The sequence below is a fragment of the Mus musculus genome, chromosome 7 (assembly GCF_000001635.26).
Source record: "Mus musculus strain C57BL/6J chromosome 7, GRCm38.p6 C57BL/6J".
NCBI lineage: Eukaryota > Metazoa > Chordata > Mammalia > Rodentia > Muridae > Mus > Mus musculus.
The window spans coordinates 35,421,411-35,442,162 of record NC_000073.6 but is presented as its reverse complement, the minus strand read 5'-3'; the positions used below and the strand labels follow the sequence as shown (position 1 = coordinate 35,442,162).

The window sequence follows — 20,752 nt, the reverse complement described above, 5'->3', positions numbered from 1 at the left end:
TGAACTCAGAAATCTGCCTGCCTCTGCCTCCCGAGTGCTGGCCACCATTTCTTAAATGTCTGCTAAATCAGACTCTCTGGCAACTTGGGAGGCAGAGGCAGGCGAATTTCTGAGTTCAAAGACAGCCAGGGCTACACAGAGAAACCCTATCTCGAAAACAAAACAAAACAAAACAAAACACAAAGAAAAAGAAAAAAGTCTGTCTCATGGTAATAAAAAGCCTGCCTACTCTCTCTACTCTCTGTTCTCTCTCTCTCTCTCTCTCTCTCTCTCTCTCTCTCTCTCTCTCTCTCTCTCCTCCCACCCCTGTCTCCCCTCTTCTTCTCTCTACTCTCTGGTCGGTTCTCTCATTGTCATCGTTCCTGGTTCTTGTACTTTTTCAGAATACATGATCACATGGTATCCTAAGCATCTATTTTCAAAAGTTCACAAGTTCAAACATAAATTCAAATCATAAATAGAATAAGAAGTTACAATCCATGTTTACATGTGTTTCCATTAAGACTAGTTATCTAATTAAACATTCACTATCTGTCACTAGCTCCATAGGTTCATTAAGAGTTTAAAACAATTCTTGTCTTAGGTTAACATGGTTTTGTCAAAAGGCAAGTCACCTGCCTAATGTCTCATTAGTGCTGAGGTCTTATACAGATACAGATAAATCCAGTTGGTTTGGTTGTTTGTTTGAGACAGGGTTTCTCTGTGTAGCCCTGGCTGTCCTGGAACTCACTCTGTAGACCAGGCTGGTCTCGAACTCAGAAATCAGCCTGCCTCTGCTCCCCAGTGCTAGGATTAAAGGCGTGCGCCACCACCGCCCGGCTCCAGTTAATATTTTATCTTATGTCCTTGCACCTACAATAAATTGTCCATACCCAACTTATGACCTGATACTGATTTTACAGCTAGCCTAAAAAGAATGTTTTCCCTGATCATAAATCTATTTCAAGCCTTTCTTACTGCAATTAGCCCATGACACATGAAGAGCCCTAACTGCAGCCTTTTTACATAGAGGACTCTAAATTACCTGTATAAATTTAGGAGTTCTATAAGATCATTATATCATCTAGTTGTCTATATAGCATTATTACAAGAGACTGCAGCTTCATTTACCTGCAGAAAATCTCCTCAATAGGGTGGGCTAATGACCAGGGATCATAATGCTGTTTAATAACATCAGGAAAGACATCGTAACAAGAATCTGTTTTGAGTTGAACTCTCTAAAAGCCTTGCAATTTTAGACTTTATCCATTGCAGACATGCAAAACAATGGAGCATTGTCAGAAAAATCACCTGCTTTTTCTGGCTCTCCTAGATGGCTTCTGACAGGAGGTTCAAGGGCATGGTGCTGGTGATAGCTTGGCTTTGGTGAAGGCCTCATGGCTGGGTTACAGTGCAGTAATGGCATTAGTGGGAGGTGGACAACGAGCCACACTGCTGCACAGAAAACCAGTGAAGGGCCAATCTCCTCCAGCATCATCACTCTACCTAGCCTTAAAGACCTTAAAGGCCCCACTGCCTCCCAATATAGCCACTCCAGGATGCCATGCCTTGAACACATGAAACCATGGAGCAGCACACAGGCCACGTGACCACAGCAAAAGCACCTCTGAGTTCAGGCCTCTATTCATTAAGTTCAATGGGTCTCAGATCCTTCCCACCGTCACTTAAAGATAATTTGTGACTTGCTGGGGGTGGGTCACATGAGAGGTAGAGCAGAATGAAATGGAGGTATGGTGTATTCACTTAGTGCCTGAATTTCAGCCACGGGCCCCTGGGAAGTAAAGGGAGCGTGCAAAGGCTCATCGGGTCACCGATTCTCAGTAAGTCATCCGAATACAACCAGTGAGGGGCTCGGAGAACTAGCAGGGAGAGCCAACATCAAAGGGTTGGGAACACACAAGCTCATGTATCCAGACTCCACCAGAAGCAGGGTCCTGCCTTTTTCTTCTAATTCTGTGCTGGGAACTGAGCTCAAGGACCTGTGCATTCAAAGGCATGCTCTACCACTGAGATATGCCCAGGCTGTGCCTATCACTGAGTTCCAGGTAACATGGTTCCTCGTGGGAGGAGCCTGCTAGCCCCATGACTCCCTTCCCTGCCTCCAATCTCACTCCTCGTCACTGTGATCACCATTGCTTCCTTTTGTTAACACACACACACACACACACACACACACACACACACACACATATACAATTTATGAGTCTGGGTGTTTTGGCTGCATGCGCCTTTGATAGACATTTTAAGATCCAAATTATGAAAACCAGAGAACCCCATTTTTCAGCCATGCAGCATTTGCTGACGGTAGAGAGAAATCAGTACAGACAGGAAGCAGGCTTGTCACTTCTTTAATTGCATAGGTAAGATGTCACTTCTGATCCCCACACTCTTCTGCGTGGGTCAACATGAAAACCGAGGTCACCTGCTGTGTCTTGCAGTGGTGCATCAGGACCCAGAAACACAAGCATGCTTTCCTGGAGGTCACTAGGATGAAATGGACAAGACCCTTGCCAGAGTCCCAGCTCACCTCCACAAAGCACACGTTGACCCTGGTGCTGACCCTGGGTGCCTGTGTCTGCTTCTTCTGCAGCAGCCCCTGTCCCTCCCTCGATGAAGTGCCTATGGTCTCTCCAGTCCTGCAGGTTGTCTGCCCCTCTACAGCCTCCCATTCTCTGCTTTGTTTGCCCACCTGTGTGCTGGGGGCTCAGCCCACGGCCTGTTTCCTGTAAGATCTAGCATGAAGTGGGACAGCACACAGGAACTGTACCACCTGGACCCCTTCCTTGGTCACAAGGTGGCCCTGAGGATAGCCCACTTCAATGTCTTATGAAGCAGCAGCACAGGGTAGAAGAGTGATCTTACAGAGTGGACAAAGACATTCTCTGGGTCAGGACAATAGTGGAGAAGCCCCTGCCCTGCAGGACACTGCCTTACTGTCTTCAGATTTTGGGACAGTGAGTGTAAAGCCCTTTGACAAGACATCAAAGTTATCTGCTAGATCACCTCCTAGGGAGATGTCACATAGCTTAAACCCCCGCTGAGTCTTTCTGCTCATGCCTGTCACTTACTTACTGCTCGGTTGATAGGTACCACACAGCATCTCCATTTCTTCCAGGCCTTTCTCAGCTGCCTAGCTAGGAGTGCTGAGATGATGGGTGTCACAGAGCCACCTCAGGGCAATGTGACCAGAGGCTGCATCTCACTAAACATGTAGCAAGTCATTAAAGGAAAATATGGAGAGGCGTGTGGTAGGTCACTCAGGAGGGAAAGGCATGAAGATCAAACACTCAAGGCCAGCCTGGCCTGCTCAGCGAGACCCTGCCTCAGAAAAGGAGAGCTGTGGTGCGGTGCAGTAACCTCTGTGTTCCACATGTGCAGACCCTTAGGTTCAACACATAAGGGGGGGGGGGAGAGAGAGAGAGAGAGAGAGAGAGAGAGAGAGAAAGAAAGAAACTGAAATAAACATGCAAAAGTGTGTGATGCCGGGGCTGGTTTATTTCTCCCTTGCCTATGACACTCAGTGGCTTCCACGGGCCTTCTTGTCACACTGGCCCTCCTGAGGAGAGGAGGAAGTAGACACCTCAGACAGGAGATCTACGCCATAGATTCCCCCAGACTCTGGCGGTTGGTGGTAGCCAGAAGCTGCACATCACCATAGCTGAAATCATGGCCAATCAGTAGGTCTCCCTGAGAGGAGCGTCTCAAGCAAGTGTCCGGAGGAGCTGTGACGTGCTGTGTGCTTCTTCTCTCCAGGGTGGCCTGGAGAAGGCTCCGCATCCTCCTGTTCTCCTTGGCAGTGGACTCCAGGACCATTTCAAGCTCACCTTCCATATTTCTGGAAAAGAAAAGGAGGAGGGGGCTGAAAACAGCAGCTGAACCAGTCGGGGCTGGAGGTGGCCCAGTTAGTCAAGGACCTGAGTCTGCACCCTGGCGGCTTGCTGATCACTAGCCTGGAGCACTCTAGGTCCAGTAAGACCCTGTCTCAAAAAACAAGGGAGAGTGCTTGTGGAAGATCCTGATGTCAACTTCCGGTCTTCACACGTGTGCACATGTGCCAGCACACATGTATAAAGACACACACACACACACACACTTCTTACAAAAGAAATGTCAATAGCCTGTGTGAGTCCTGAAACAATAAGATCTCCAGTGATGGATGCTTAGGGTTCAAGTGCCAGGGGAGAGGACTCTGATGCTTGCACCACAAAGAATCATAGTGAAGGAGGAGAATAAGGTCGGAAAAAGCAATGACTAGATATTGATTTATTCAGTGATCCCCTTAAAGCACTGCCTGTCAAGCATGACTTCGCCTGCGACCCAGAGCAGAATGACCTGGAGAAACAGAACACAGAACGGCCGTTGCCCTTAACAACCTGCCGACTGCCCCAACTGCCCCGTATGCATCTGTGAAAGCTTCCTTGCTGACTCCACTGTGTGGCTTTAGAAGATAAATGGGAATGCAAACTACACCCAAGATGGAGGCCTTTCAGGAGCTGACCTGGCTCTGGTCCCCTGTTGATATGTCCCTGGTGTCTCACGGTGTGTACTGGCACCAAGTGTCACACTGCACCCCCGATCTGTACGGTTAGGTGATGCACACTACACTGGTGAGTTACCACGCACTGCCAGTGCTCACAGAGAAGTGGCTCCCATTGCAGCCCCATCCCTACCAGTCTCAAGGTGTTCTCCGATGGCCCTTGTCTGGGCTGGGGTGTGACCAGGAGGGAAGAACCTAGGGCGAAAACACTGTGCCCTTGAGAGCATCTGGAAGGGGAGCCATTTCTAACAGATGTGACCACAGCCACTCCATGGTACACAAGTGCTTGCCATGGGGAAGAGAAGCTGTGGAGAAAAAGGGCATGAACTCCAGCTGGCTGCCTCGGCTTCCCCAGCCGGTCCCTGCTGGATGCTGTGAGCATGCATCTGATGACGTCACCTCTGTTGTTGCTGTTCGTTCTTTTACTTGAACCTCCCTTGAGGGGACTCTGCCCTGCACGGGACTCCATCTGGCTGCCTCACTCAGTTTCTGTGGCATATTTGGAACACCCGATATGATGTCTATCTGTCTGTCTACCTATCTGCCTACCTACATATATATCTATCCACTGCTACTAACCCCTTTACTGAGGCTTGCTATCTGCTTAATAAACTCATCCGTTCCAGACTGAATCTGGCTGTGGGAGATCATTCCCTGGACCACACAGAACCAATTATTATGTCAATTTAAAACAACAACCAAGGGGAATAAAGTAAAAAGAGAACCTCTGCGTATTTCTCAAATGTAACTATCACATACAGACCATATAACTATGAACTGAATATTAAGAAAATTAATTAAAACTATATGTATAAATGTTCAGTCTCAAATCCTGAAACCAATGGCTCAGGTGCTAATTTAACATATCAGAGCAGACCTGGCCACTAGGTTCTCCCAGCATCCCTCACTACCTACCTGCTACAAGGCATGGTTAGCATACCCTGCTCCCTGTCCTAAACTTCTCCAGCTCCCTTCCCTCAGCTGCCCTTCCCTGTATCACCCAGCCACTTTGGTTACCCGCCCCTTTCAGTATCTTCACCCTCTTGGCTGCTGTGCCTGGTTCAGGGTCATGACCACTCTGGACTCTCCCAGATGTGTCTGCCCCTGGCTCTGCTCTCCATTGTATCTACAATAAACTTTCTCCTCTACCACAGGAACAGTCACGCCTTTTCTTTATTTCTTTTTTTCATTCAATAAATTTGCTAAGGCCAAGAACTTACTTGAAAAGAAATGACAAGCCAGATTTACCAAAGACTCAAACTTAAGAACTGCAAATGAAGCTCATGTTGCCGGAGCAAAGCCTCAGGGCTGGGGAAGCCCAACACTGGGCGCTGATGAAGAGAGACTTAAACAAACTCTGAGCACAAAACAGACCGACAAAACATGGGAAATGTCAGCCAGGACGGTGAACAGATAGAAACTTTGAAAGGAACCAAGTACCAAAGTATCAAGAGCGCCTGACCGCCACTGAACCTGAGTTCCACAAGCATGCCAGGAGGCAATGAGAAGCACGCACGCACGCGCACGCACACACACACACAGACACACACACATGCATGTACGCACACATACACATTACACACAGACACACTACACACACAGACACACGCACACACACACACACGCACACGCACACACACACATACACTACACACAGACACACATATACACACACGCATGCACGCATGTGTGCACACACTAGAGAGATGGCTCAGTGACTTAAAAGCGCTTGTTGTGCAATCATGAGGGCTGGAGTTTGGATCCCAGCCCCAAATAAAAAGCCAGGCACCCAAAACACACTTATAACTTGAGCTCTTAGGTTGGCAGAAGAACGGATCGTGGGGCTGGCTGGCTTCCATCATAGCGGAGAAAATGCAAGCCCCAGGATCAGGGAGAGGCCCTGCTCACAGGAACGGGTGTGACTGACAGAGAAGGCCCCAGGCTCTTCTGGTGGTGCTCCGGCGTGGTGCTCCCGCACTTACCTTTTCTGCTGCAGCGCCTCATCCAGGACCTCCTGCTTTTCCTGCAGCATCCGATGTAGGTGCTTCACCTCCTTCTGGTACTGAGCTGCTTTGCCGGCAAAGTCCTCCTGCTGTTCCTTCAGGCGGTGATGGATATCCCCCAGCTTCAGTGCTGCCTGCTTCTTGTACCCCTGCAGGGGAGGGACTCTGTGAACAAGGGGTGTGGCCTCTTGCAAGTCAGAGCCTACTGACTGAGTGTGCCTCAGCCAGCGCTGACCTGGGAGGCAAGTCTGGATCTAAGGAGACAGAAGGACCAGGTACAGCTGCAGCTTAGGCAGAGTGCTTGCCAGGCGCTCACACAAAGCCCTGGATTTGATCCCAGCACGGGGAGACAGAGGCAAAAATGAGTTTGGGGCCACCTGGGATACAGTGAGACTCTGACTCAAGAAAACATAAATTAAACAGTGATACAAAAGAATTTGGGGTATAAAAAAACCTGAGCGATGGCTCAGTGGTTTAGAGCAATTCTTACAGAAGACCCAAGTTCAGCTCCCAGCACCCATGCAGGCAGCTCACAACCACCAGTAACTCCAGCTCCCGTAACCGACACCCTCTTCTGACTTCTAAGGGTACCAGCACTCACACGCACATTCCCACATACAGACACACACTTACATAATTAAAAACGAAATAAAACTTAAAAAGGAGAACCAAACTTCTAATCTATATTATGTTTGATTTTTGTAGGGGTAGTATGCTAAAAATGCAAATTAAACATAAAATATCTGCATCACAGAACCAATAGGATGCTTTTTGCAAATTAATCTACTCCAATCTTCTTCTCCAATTTTTTGTTTGTTTTGTTTTTGAGGCACAGCCTTATGTAGCCCAGGTTGGCTTCAAATTCCACATGTAGGTAAAGGGGATACTGAACTTGGGCTCCTTCTGCCTCCATCGGCCACCTCCCCATCTCCCTACCCCAGTGTTGAGATTGCAGGTGCGCACCATCAAATCCAGCTCCATACAGAGCTGAGGATCAAACTCAGAGCCTCAGGAGTGCTAGGCAAGCTCTACCCAGGGAGCCACATGCCCAGCCCCCACATCTGCATTCTTCATGGGCAATCCTTCCATTAACTGGCAACTTAAGCAACAATGCCCACACTGTCAACACTGTTCTACACTATCAAAGCAGTCTCCTAGAAGCACTCAGCTCGGGCTGGGACATAGCTCAGTGGCACGGGGCTTGCCTAGCACACAAAAGGCTTTGGGTCTAATCCCTAGCAATAGCAACTAAAGAGGTAAAAGCTCAGCTTATCACCTTCCATTCAATGTGGCTCGCCCTCAAGCATTCCCTGTGCCTTTTGTGTATCAGTTAAGGCATTGAGCCGCTTCCCCGTGCCTTCAACCAACTCTCCAGGCAGAGGGGCTGTGAAAACTGATCGTGAGGACTACTTTAGGGTATCAATTCTATGGACGCTCTGTATCTAAACCTCTGACGTCCGTTTTAGAAATGACCCGAGGGGCTGATGAGGTGACTCAGTGGGTAAAGATGCTTGCTGCCTGACGCCTGAAGCCTGACTTTGATCTTAGGAAACCTGCATAAAGCTAGAAGAGAACTAAGTCTACAAGGTTGTCATTTGACACCCACTCATACTGGATGCAACCAAGGCATACATGTATCACGCAGAGAGACAAGAAACACAATAAAGTTTTAAAAGTAAATCTTGGAACTGGAGAGGTGGCTTAGCAGCTAAGAGCACATGCTGCTCTTGCAAAGGACCTGAGTTCAATTCCTAGTACCCACATGGCAGCTAACAACCATTGTTCAATTCCTAGTACCCACATGGCAGCTAACAACCATTCTTTGCCTAAGAATGATCAGAGGATCAGACACCCACATGATGGAAAAGCATATATATAGACAAGATACTCATAAACATAAAAGTAAAAAATTTCAAAAAAAATGGCTAGGAGATGGTGGTGTACACCTTTAATCCCAGTACTCAGGAGGCAAAGGCAGGAGGAACTCTGAATTCAAGGCCAGCCTGGTCTAGAGAGAGAGTTACAGGACAGCCAGGAACTACACAAAAAACCTCTCTCAAAAACCAAAAATAAAGTAAAAAATAAATGATTAAAAAATACATTTGGCCGGGCGTGGTGGCACACACCTTTAATCCCAGCACTCGGGAGGCAAAATCAGGTGGATTTCTGAGTTTGAGGCCAGCCTGGTTTACAAAGTGAGTTCCAGGACAGCCAGGGCTATACAGAGAAAACCTGTCTCGAAAAACCAAAAAGAAAAAAACAAAAACCAAAAAAACCCTGATAGGGTAGAGAGGAGGCTCAGTACTCAGGAGCACAGGCTGCTTCTCCTGAGGGCCCAGCTTTGGTTCCTAGAACCCATATGGCTCACACCCATGTGTAAGTCCAGAGTTCCAGGGGTCTGCAGTCTTCCACCTATATAGGCATGCATATGGTACACGTACACACTCAGGTGAACACTCATTCACATAAAATAAAAATAAAGGACATCAGCCGGGCATGGTGGCGCACGCCTTTAATCCCAGCACTCGGGAGGCAGAGGCAGGCGGATTTCTGAGTTCGAGGCCAGCCTGGTCTACAGAGTGAGTTCCAGGACAGCCAGGGCTATACAGAGAAACTCTCTTTTTAAATTGTGTACAGCTTTTATATTTCCAGGTTTTTGTTTTTTGTTTTTAAAAAAAACCAACAACTTTAAAAAAAAAAGTATTCTTATCACTTAACCACAGAGACTACACACTTCTCTGAGTTTTCTAATTGCCTGGTGCGTTCCTGTGCAGCAAACCACAGGTTATTTAAGGAGGTACAAGGTGCTGCCTGCCAGCAAAGCCAGCGCTGCTTTGCTCCTTGCATGGGCCAGTCATGCCACACACACACACACACACACACACACACACACACACACACACACACACACACACAGAGACACACATACATACAGACGTGTCCTTTGGGAGCTCTGTTTCCCATGGGAAGGCGCGATGCCCGCTATGCCCACGATGCACGCCGGCATGCCCTTACCTTTACCCTCTCCTCCAGCTTGCCCAGGCGAATGTTGCCTTTCAGGATTTTGTTGAGGACCCCATGCTTCTCGCTCTCTAAACACTGAGCCTGAGGAGAGGGTGCAAGCACAAACGTAACGTTAGCTAACACAGAGAGTCCTGGGAATTGCTCTGACTGTGACTGTTGTCACAGCACTTGCTTAGCACTTGTGAGGCCCTGGGTTCAATCCCTAGACACACAGACACACACACACAGACACACACACACTCTACTCTAATTCTGCCTGTCCCACTTTTGGCCCCCTCATTCCCCTGAGGGGCTGTAGGCAGAGCTTGGACAAGGGCTACGGACCAACAAGGAGAGAAGGCCACACTGGGCATCTCTCCTGGGTAGAAAAGGAGGTCTGGGGCCCCTCAGGCCTGGCTGTTTGGAGCTTCCGAGCCGTGCTCTCTCCCAGCAGACATATCGCTCCTGTAGTGGTGTGAATGAGAAACAATCGCCCACAGGCTCCGGTATTTGAACTTGGTCCCTAGTTGGGGAAGTTATGGAAGCTGTAGGAGGTGGAGCCTTGTTGTAGGAAGTACGTCACTGGGTGTGAGCTCTGAGAGTTTACACCCCCACCCCACTCCAGTTCACTCTCTGCTTCCTGTGTGTGGGTGAGATGTGATCTCTTAGCTCTGGCTGCCATGCTGCCATTATAGACTCTTCCTCTGAAACCATAAACAAGCCAAATTCTTCTTCAGTCCATAAGTAGCTTTGGTCATGGCTCCTTCCATGGTACTCAATGAGTAAGTGATAAAATCAAGCTTGATAAAAGCAAGCTTGTATCTTGGCTAATTTGACTACAACAAAACAAAAGGGAATAATATAAACACACAATGTTCTTCTCAGACCAACATGGCAGACGGTATATCCAAGAGGGACGTCATCCAAAAGCAAGCTGTCTGCATTGATACCCAGATGGGAAACGAGCTCCCACACACCATTAAGGGCTTCAGCTGCTATGGTATAGATGCCTTACTCCTAAGGCAACCTAGGGGTAGCTGTTGGATTTTCTAGAAAGGAAAGATCTGACACAGGAAGAAGCATCCAACTGGCAGTTGCCACGTCCACTCCTCAGTCCACCATGTCTCCCTCAGAAAGGTGTAAACGGAAGTAGATGAAGGCCAATGGAGAGCTGCAGAGTAACTCGTGACCCTGGGCATCAGCAGTCACTCCCCAGAGCTGAGTGGAGGCCTCCCCTAAAGACTTCGAGGGCCATGAGACACTGGAAACCAGGAGCGATGTGACAAGCAGGGAGGCCAGTTTCACCCTGTGTGGGTCATACAACGCCCTGAGTGTCCCGCCAGCTTCCATACCCCCTTCCTCCCTGGCTTGGCCATAGATCTTGGGATATCAGAGGTCCTGCTGACGAGCAGAGCCAGACACAGGACTGCACCTCTGCCCACATCTAGTGCCGACTCAGTGATCTGCTCTCAGGCATTACAAAGGTGGCTAAATTCACAACTTTTAAGTATTTATACACAGAGTATGTGGCTTCCACTGTGTCTGCTTGCCTGGTCTGCAGAGCTGAGGTGTGGATCTGAAGGGGCCGTTTGAAGTCAGAATCTCTACTGCACCACAAAAGACTGGGGATGGGATCCCAGGGACAGGGGTCCCCACGTGTCCTGCCCCGGAGACAGGGACTTAGATTTACTGTGACTCTGTGTGGAGGGCTGGAAGGAACTTCAGATGAGCAGTTTTGCTCTGTACCTTCCAACAGGCTTTTACGGTCTCAGCAGCCCAGTGGGCATGGGGAGGGAAGGGGCGCTTGGTGCGGTGACAGGAAACACCAGCACGGTGGCCGGGACAGCAACTTGTCAGGAGAAGCCAGAATCAGATCTGAGTGGCTTCAAGGTTCTATCACACTGGGTCAGGGTCAGGAGGGACTTAGAAATCGCCCGTGATGGGGCTCGTGAGATGGCTCAGTGGGTACCCAGTGGAACAGAGAAACTGTCACCTGACTGCCACTCATGTGCAGTGACACACATGGACACTCACTCACCCCTGCACAACCATAATCATAATCAACTACATTTTTAAATTGCCAGTGATGTTCAGTGAGACTTGCTGGAGCCCTGCCAGCGACATTGTGAAAAATGCTTTGTGACACTGAGTACAGACAATATCACGACACGTCCAATTAGCATTTATTTTATGAAAAGTAAGTAGGGACACTCCCTCAGCTCCCCTCTACTACTTCCTCTATAAGCCAGGACTAAGACCTCTGCCCACTGCCCCGGGGAGGAACTTCCCAGGACTTCCGACAGCCCCTCCTCCCCTCATCTCTGTCTTTCACATCGATGCCCCCCGAGTCTCTGTCAGGACACTCATTAACTTCTGCCTTCTAATTTGACATGCCAGCAACTGAGATGTAGAAAACCCATGCATGCTTATACGCAGGGGAATGGTATGTGTCCAAAACACACGGAAGAGAAAATTCAAATAAGTAAGAAGGCTTGTAAGAAACATCACCTGGAAGTCCGCCCCTTGGAGGCAACTCACTGTCAGAGCTTGGGGGAATCTACCAGACCTTTCTGAACGCACATGGCTTGACACAGAGAGCAGCTGTCTTCTCCGACCACACAATCTGCTGCGGACATCTTTTTGAATCAGTGTGGAAGTGTCTAGAACCGTGCCAGGTTCTTGCTGGCTGTGCGCTTCTCCAGCATCTAGGACACCGATAATCAACTTAATTCCCTTCCCTGCTACCACACCTGGGTGATCTCTACCTAACGCAGGGAGGCTTGCTCCAGCCCTCCCTCAGTGCTGGGAACCAAACCCAGGGCCCTGTACACACGGGGCATGCACTGACGGCCTTGCTGCACCCCCAGCATGGCCTGTGATTGTCAGGATTCGTGTGCTGGTGGGAACTGCTCAGGCAGTGACTAAAGGGAATTACAGATGTCTCACCCGGCTGCTGTGTGACAGACATGAGCACCGCCACATAGTTCACTTTCTAAAATAACATTTGCTATAATTTAGAATTTCTGGTTGACTTTCTTTAAAGCATGTTTCGCTTGTGCTATAAAGCCAGTATTTGGGAGGCTACGGGAGGAGGGTCACAAGTTTGAGACCAGCTGTGTCTATGCAGCAACACCTGGCCTCAAAATAAATAGGTAATTCTTGCCCATGGTTAAAAGATAAAATTTTGGAGAATTTCGACGTGTGGTTAGTATACTAAGACATTAAGCTTTTATATATACATAGATAGATTTGCTAAAAAGATAGTCTTAAAGTCACGTTTGTATACGAAGCTTAAGTTTATATAACTTTGAAGAAACTCACCAAATACTTAAGACTGTCTCGTTCCTTGGTGACAGTCTCTGCCAAGCCCACCAGGTTTGCCAGGTACTGGTGAGCAGACATCTCCTTCCCCATGGCCTTTTCTACTTGCTTTCTGAGGACATCAATTCTCTTTTGGTATCGCCTGCAGAGGGCCCCCAGTGGTGGAAAAAAAAACAACCCTGTGAGCATAGGCTTGGGCAAAGTAAATATATGTATACAAAGCTAGAATATATATATAGAAGAATATATACATTTATATCTATATATAAGAATATATATATCCCTATCAGAGAAAAACGAGATAAAGACGATAAAATGCAGATATGTATATGTATATGTATACACACACACACACACACACACATATATACTCACAAATACATGGCATTATCAAAAAAATAAAAGATACTCCAAAAAGAATAATAAAAATAAATAAATAAATGTGGGGCTGGGTGTGGTGGCGCACGCCTTTAATCCCAGCACTTGGGAGCCGGAGGCAGGCAGATTTCTGAGTTCGAGGCCAGCCTGGTCTACAGAGTGAGTTCCAGGTCAGCCAGGGCTACACAGGAAAACCCTGTCTCGAAAAACCAAAAAATAAAAAATAAATAAAAAAATAAAGAAATGTGTATGTAAAAAGAAAGGAGACTGGGATGCAGTAACGGGAAAACAGGCTTTGGGGCGAGGTTAGGAGACATCTAGAGCCCAGGGTTGCCATGTGGCTATCAATATCTGACCCCCAGACTTGAGAACTACAGTATAAACTTTGGTTATACTGATAGTCTGTTCTCTGTTCCTTTGGTTATTATTTTCCACTTTATTGCCCCTATCAGAGAAAAACGAGATAAAGACGATAAAATGCAGATAAAAAGGAAATGAAATGCTTTTCAATCATCATACACACACACACACACACACACACACACACAGGTACCTGTTGGCCTTGCGCGTGCGCTCCAGCTCGGCCTCTAGCGCTCTGTTCCTGGTGGCCCAGCTGCTCTTCTCCAGAAGCAGGCTCTTCTTCTGCACCTGTAGGGCCGTCAGCTTTGCCATCAGCTCCTCCATCTCAGCACTGTCTTTCTCTTCTTCCTTTTGCAACTGGCTAAAGGACGAGAAATGACAGGCACATAGATACAGTGGCACACGCATGTGCACAGTGCACCTTAGGTATAAGGGACCCTGCATACAGTGTTTTGGGTACAGTACGCCTTGTGTACAGTGTTGTGGGCACAGTACACCCTGTGTACAGTGTTGTGGGTACAGTACACCCTGTGTACAGTGTTGTGGGTACAGTACACCCTGTGTACAGTGTATCATGGGTGCAGTGTACTCATGTAAAATCAAGTGGGACTAAAAGGAAGCAGATGACTGGTGGCCAGATTCTAGGCCCCGGTGGACACCCAAAAAACAAAAAGCAGCAACAACAAAGCAAAAATAAAACCAAAGTTCTGCAACCACTGTCCACTCTGCACGGGCCATGCCAAGGGCTCAAGCAAGCTTGGAGAGATGAGACACTCTCACCTTTTTAGTTCATTGACAATTGATGTATGGACGTCCACTGCGATCTTGCTATCCAGCTGTGCCTTGAGCTCTGTGCATTTGGCCTGCAAGCTCTCCAGCTGCTCCGTGCTTTCCACGAGCTGCTTTTCCTGGCCCTGAGTCTTTGCTTCCAGGAGCACAAGTTGTTTAGTCAGCTTAGAAACTGGAAAGGAACAAGAAAAAGACTTGGCACAGAAGACTGATAAAAAAGTATTAGGGCTGGTGAGATGGCTCAGCAGTTAAGAGCACCCGACTGCTCTTCCAAAGGTCCAGAGTTCAAATCCCAGCAACCACATGGTGGCTCACAACCATCCATAACGAGATCTGACTCCCTCTTCTGGTGTGTCTGAAGACAGCTACAGTGTACTTACATATAATAAATAAATAAATCTTTAAAAAATATATATATAAGTATTAGACAGGTGTGGTAGTGCACTTAGGGTCGGAGGCAGGAGGATCACGAGCTCTGGATAGGCTTGGCCACACAGTGAGATCCTATCTCAAAGACCTGTCTTTAAAAAAAAAGAAGGGTTTAAACCGGGCGTGGTGGTGCATGCCTTTAATCCCAGCACTCGGGAGGCAGAGGCAGGCGGATTTCTGAGTTCGAGGCCAGCCTGGTCTACAAAGTGAGCTCCAGGACAGCCAAGGCTGTACAGAGAAACCCTGTCTCGAAAAACCAAAAAAAAAAAAAAAAAAACAAAAAAAAAAAAACAAAAAAAATTTTAAATCTGTGTTTTAAAAAGAGGGGTTGGGGGGCTGGTGAGATGGCTCAGTGGTTAAGAGCACTGACTGCTCTTCCAAACGTCCTGAGTTCAAATCCCAGCAACCATATGGTGGCTCACAAACATCTGTAATGGGATCTGATGCCCTCTTCTGAAGACAGCTACAGTGTACTTAGATATAATAATAAATAAATCTTAAAAAAAAAAAAGGGGGTTGGGGAAAGAAAAGAGAAGCCAGGCTGTGTGGGTTATATCTCTGAGTTTGAGGCCAGCCTGGTCTACAAAGCGAGTTTAAGGACAGCCAGGGCTACACAGAAAAATTCTATCTTGAAAAAACACAAGACAAAACAAAACCCAAATCAACAACAAAAAAGGAGGTAGGAATGTAGCTCAACGATATGGTGTCTGCCTGGCTCGCACAAGGCCCTAGATTAACCTAAAACAGTCAGCTTACAAAAATGATCTCTCAATGCTCAGATGTAGCTCAGCTGATAAAGACTTGTACTGAATGCACGGAGTCCTGGGTTCAATCCCCAGCACTGCATACAAAGACAAACAGAATAAGGGGGCTTGGTGGGACACACCTGCCATCCAGGATTTAGGAGGCTCAAGCTCATTCTTAGCTGAACAGTGACTTCTGAGGCCACACAGACTTTGTTTAAAACAAACAAACAAAACAAAACAAACAATAAAAGAAAAAACTGTTAAAAAAATCCTCTGGAGAATTTTAATACCAAAGGCCTTATACCCAGAAATTCCCCCGTGTCAAGCATTCAGTTAATATGACATTAACTTTCACACACGTGACACCAACTCCCACACCTGCAGACTTCACAGTTCACTCAATCAACTGTGGACTGGAAATAACTGGGGAGAATCTTTGCATCTGCGGATGATGATATAGCTCAGTAGGTAAAGTGCTTGCCTTGCATGAATAGGACTGAAGTTCTCTCCCCAGAACCCATGAAAGAAAGCCGGGTGTGGTGGTGCACAAGTGTAATCCCAGCACTGAGGCAGGGGTATCTTTGAGGGCTCACCAGACAGATGGCCTAGCCTACTTGGTAAGATCCAAGCCAGTGAAAGACACTGTCTCAAGAAAGGCTTGTAATAATGACACCCAAGGGCTAGCCCCTGGATTACATACACACACACACACACACACACACACACACACACACACACACACACACACACACACACAGAGAGAGAGCCTACATCTATACAAAACACATACAGACTCTTCTTTATCATGCTAACTTAGACAACATGTCCTGATTATTTACATAGTATTCAAAGCATGCTGGGCTTTATAACTAATCTAGAGCTGATTTTTGGCTTGCAGGAGGATCTGTGTAGAGTTTTTGTGTATACCACAGCATTTTATATAAGAACTTATACGTTCATGTATTTAGGTATCCACTGTGTGTATGTTCCTGTCTGTTTATCTACCTGTCGCCCATCCCCTCTGGGTACCTTAAGACTTTTGTTTTTTTTTTTCGGTTTTTTCGAGACAGGGTTTCTCTGTGTAGCCCTGGCTGACCTGGAACTCACTTTGTAGACCAGGCTGGCCTTGAACTCAGAACTCCGCCTGCCTCTGCCTCCTGAGTGCTGGGATCAAAGGCATGTGCCACTACGCCCAGCACCTTAAGACTATCTGAAAGGATTAGAAGATTAGGAGGTGTTGACTGGGGTTGGGCTTTGAAGTTTCAAAAGTCCATGCCAGGCTCAGTCTATCTATCTGTCTGTCTGTCGGTCTGCCTGTGAATCAGGTCATAAAGCTCTCAGCTACTGCTCTAACACCACGTGCATGCCACCATGCTTCCCGCCATGATGATGACCGACTAACCTCTGAAACTGTAAGCCAGCCTTCAGTTACACATGTTCTTCTTTAAGAGTTGCCTTGGTCTCAGTGTCTCTTCACAGCAATAGAACAGTGACTAAGACTGGCTGCAACTCAATACAAAAGTGCTTGCTTGCATGCAGGGAGTGGGAGACACTGGGGAATGGGAAACAGAAAAGTTGTACTTTCTTCTGCAGTTAATAAATATCTGGGGAAAGGAGATGCTGGGTTGTTTCAAATGCTTCATTCTGTAACCTCTTTAACTCTCAGGAGCTGTCCTACCCTAAAGCCACTTTGGCTGACCTATGAGGGATCTGAGAACACATGGGCTGACTGCAGACCAACTGCGAGAATGCAGTGGCTGCGCCAACCTACAACTCTGGAATATGCCGCCCTGCCCGGTTTCTAGGATATCAGCGGTCACTCACCGTCCTGGAGGTGCGCCTGGTGGGTGTCCCTGGCTTTTGCTTGCTGAATCTCCAACTGCTCTATCAGCAGCTTGTTCTCATCTAGAACCAGCTCTGCTTGAGTCTGAAGCTGCCTCCTACAATTGATTCAAAGGATTAAACACTGTCCTTGGGTTTGAGAGATCACAGAAATATCCCACAGTGTGGCATGTGCTGCTGACACAGTAAATGTTGCCACGGGCAGTGAATGGGGGACAGAGCAGCAACGATGCCCGAGTGACGGACACATCAGCTACTGCATGCAGTGGCAATTAACAGCCATATAAAGGCAGAGGGGGGCTGCCTTGTGCATGATACTCAGGTGAGATGGCCTCAAAATGGCCAGTTTGTTTCCTACACTGAAGCATCGAATCCCTGCACCCAAATGATTCCTCTGTAATCCACAAGACATTTTTGGATGCTGGGAGGTCCCGTTTTTACTTTGAAACTATTCATTCGTAATCGGTATCTGCTGCTTATGGTAGCCACACGTACAAGTCCCGGCATTCCTGAGGCTGAGGCAGGGAGACTGCTTGAGTCTAGGACTTGAGGGCAAAAGTCTAGACAACATTGTGAGACTCGAATCTCCTAAGAAGTAAAAATAAAGGGCTGGAGAGGTGGCTCCATGGTCAAGAGCACTGACTGCTCTTCTAGAGGTCTTCGATTCCTAGCACCTACATAGCAGCTCGCTGCCATCTGTAACTCTAGTTCCAGAGCACCTGATGCTCTCTTCTGGTCTTCAAGGACACCAGGTACTCACATGGCATGCAGACAAAATAACCACACACATTTAAAAAGCTTTTTTTAAATAAATAAATAAACAATTTTTAAACTCAACAACAAGCAATCCCCAGGTATGGTGCAGTTAGCCTAGAGCCTCGGCGGCACTGGAGAAACTGAGGGCAGGAGGAGTTCTGCTGCAGGCCAGTCTGGACTACCAGTGAGGCCATTAAAATAATAATAATAATAATAATAATAATAATAATAATAATTAATAATGTCTTGTTATCTCTGAAGTATAGAAAGGGTATGGATCCAGATGTGAGGTGGGGTGGCAAATAAAATAAAGTAATAAATATTAAGAATAAGCCAGGGCCGGAGAGATGGCTCAGCAATTCACAGCACCATCTGCTCTTCCAGAGGTCCTGAGTTCAATTCCCAACAACCACATGGTGGCTCACAACCATCTGTAATGAGATCTGATGCCCTCTTCTGGTGTGTCTGAAGACAGCTACAGTGTACTCACATACATGAAATAAATAAACCTTTTTTTAAAACAAACAGTGCATTTCTGTTTGGTAATGTTATGAAGCCGGTTCCTGCTATGTTGTAAGTTAGCAAGGCCACTTGCCATTCCTCTACGGTGACGGGGCTTCTCTTAGTTAACTCTTGGTGCAAGGCTTCGTTTTCCTTCACGACTTCCTGAACTCGAAGCCTAAAGGTTTTCATTTCCTCCTGAAACAAGAAGCGTGGATGTCGTCACCCACACCCACACAGTCTCATGGATGTCATTACCCACACCCCCACAGTCTCAGCTGTGATGTGCTGCTCAGAGTGTGGGGGGCAGAGAGTCCCTCCCCTTGTGTCCTCAGGAGCACCGTTTCCCAAGAGAACATCCAAGTCACCCCAGTGTCACTGTGCACTGGGACAAAGAACTTTGAGTTTTAAGTAGTCGACTACTAATGACGTCACTTTGCTATAAGTGCCAAATACTTCAAAAATGTAAAGGAAGGAAGAATAAAAATAAATCAAAACTAGAAGATTTTCTTTGTTTAGACTTGAGAGAGCAAACTGAAAGGGTTTTGTGGTTGTTTGGTTTTTTGTTTTTTTTCAAAACAGGGTTTCTCTGTGTAATCCTGGTTGTCCTGTACCTTGCTCCATAAGTAAATTGGAGTTTTATGGTAAAAGGTATTTTAGGTCCTTTGGTCCTGGACAAAAGCTTTGGAGAGTGGGTAAGGCTGTTAGTGCAGGGGGTTCCTAACCTTGTCTGTGCGCGGCAGACACCCTCCAGCTCAGCGGCATCAGCGTGGTCAGCCAGACACCCTGATGTATGCAGCTTGGCAGATGTGGGCTCCTAACCTAGGCCTCGCTATGGTGTCCCGGCTGGCACTTGGTGTCTTGTGCAGACCTTGTGTGTTCACACTTCTTCAGAAATGCACTGAAATGGTCTCCTGTTCAGTGATCTGCAGTGCTGGTATGAACCTAGGGCCGTGTGCACACTAGGCAGGAGCTACATCCCTGTTACAGCGGCATGCCTGCACCTTTCCTTCCTCTTGCCTCACTCTAGGACACACTCATTTGCTGCCAGCAGCCTACATGGCTATTTGCTTGCTTGCTTGTTTGTTTATAACTGTTTTGGTGACCTGAAGCTATTTGGACAGCTGTTTTTTTTTTATTATTATTATTGAATTTCACTGGAACACAGTCCCTGGCATGCCATCTAGGGCTGCTGTCCTGCTACAACAGCAGACTGAGCATCTGTGGATAGAAAGTACCTGGCCCACAAAGCCTGCAATGTTTATTAACAGGTTCTTATAGAAAAAAACGTGGGATGACCCTGATTTTTTTTTTTAAAGATTTATTTATTTATTATATGTAAGTACACTGTAGCTGTCTTCAGACACTCCAGAAGAGGGCGTCAGATCTTGTTACAGATGGTTGTGGTTGCTGGAATCCGAACTCTGGACCTTTGGAAGAACAGTCGGGTGCTCTTACCCACTGAGCCATCTCACCAGCCCGACCCAGATTTTAAAAGAGCACCCAGATGGAAATTTTATTACTGATTTTTGATCTGTGAATTTGAGATAATTTATGCTCTTAAAAATCCAAAGTCCAGGAGGCTGGCATGATGGCTCAGAGGTTAAGAGCATCGACTGCTCTTCCAGAGGTCCTGAGTTCAAATCCCAGCAACCACATGGTAGCTCAAAACCATCTGTAATGAGATCTAGTGCCCTTTTCTGATGTGTAGACATCCATGCAGGCAGAACACTGTATACATAATAAATAAATATTTTTTTTTAAACCCCAATGTCTAAGAATAGAGCTTAAGGTTCACAAGATGGAACAGGTATGAAGATGAGCTTGTTGACTTTTTAAAGGACCTGTCCCACTCAGGACCTCTCAAAGACCAATGCTCTCTCCCTGAACCCTTCCAATACAGGGACCTACTTGGCCCTACACAAAAGACCCCAGAAGTGTATGTGAGGCATAGAAGGTGTAGATGATGCCCGGGCCTGGTCCATTTACAGTTGGGATGGTTGGCATTCTCAGGAACTAGAAGAACAAGCACAAATCCTTGTTCCTAATACTGCCAACAACCCGATCATGATAAACCTCTGGGGTCA

General features: G+C 47.1%; 1 protein-coding gene and 1 long non-coding RNA gene across 7 annotated transcripts in view; one reads left to right on the top strand and one right to left on the bottom strand.

Annotated features, from left to right (window-relative positions):
* The window catches only part of Gm42378, a 33,960-nt gene that overhangs the window by 6,811 nt on the left and 6,397 nt on the right, over positions 1-20,752 (top strand). The gene's annotated exons all lie outside the window — the stretch shown is intronic.
* Positions 2,333-20,752, bottom strand: part of Cep89 (centrosomal protein 89) — a 42,832-nt gene continuing 24,412 nt past the window's right edge. The window contains exons 12-20 of one of the 5 annotated variants that reach the window (NR_153799.1): positions 18,760-18,863; positions 17,391-17,506; positions 14,383-14,563; positions 13,796-13,963; positions 12,865-13,006; positions 12,052-12,248; positions 9,556-9,645; positions 6,520-6,689; positions 2,333-3,835 (exon numbers count right to left, since the gene is read on the bottom strand). Coding sequence is in view for 2 of the 5 variants with exons in the window: in NM_028120.3 (NP_082396.1) it covers positions 3,595-3,835; positions 6,520-6,689; positions 9,556-9,645; positions 12,865-13,006; positions 13,796-13,963; positions 14,383-14,563; positions 17,391-17,506; positions 18,760-18,863 (1,212 nt within the window). In the remaining 3 variants the exon portion in view is untranslated. Of the gene's footprint in view, positions 3,836-6,519; positions 6,690-9,555; positions 9,646-12,051; positions 12,249-12,864; positions 13,007-13,795; positions 13,964-14,382; positions 14,564-16,968; positions 17,119-17,390; positions 17,507-18,759; positions 18,864-19,812; positions 20,096-20,752 lie in introns of those variants that run through there. The other 4 variants (XR_003946568.1, NM_028120.3, XR_391104.3 and 1 more) reach the window with 4 other exon arrangements.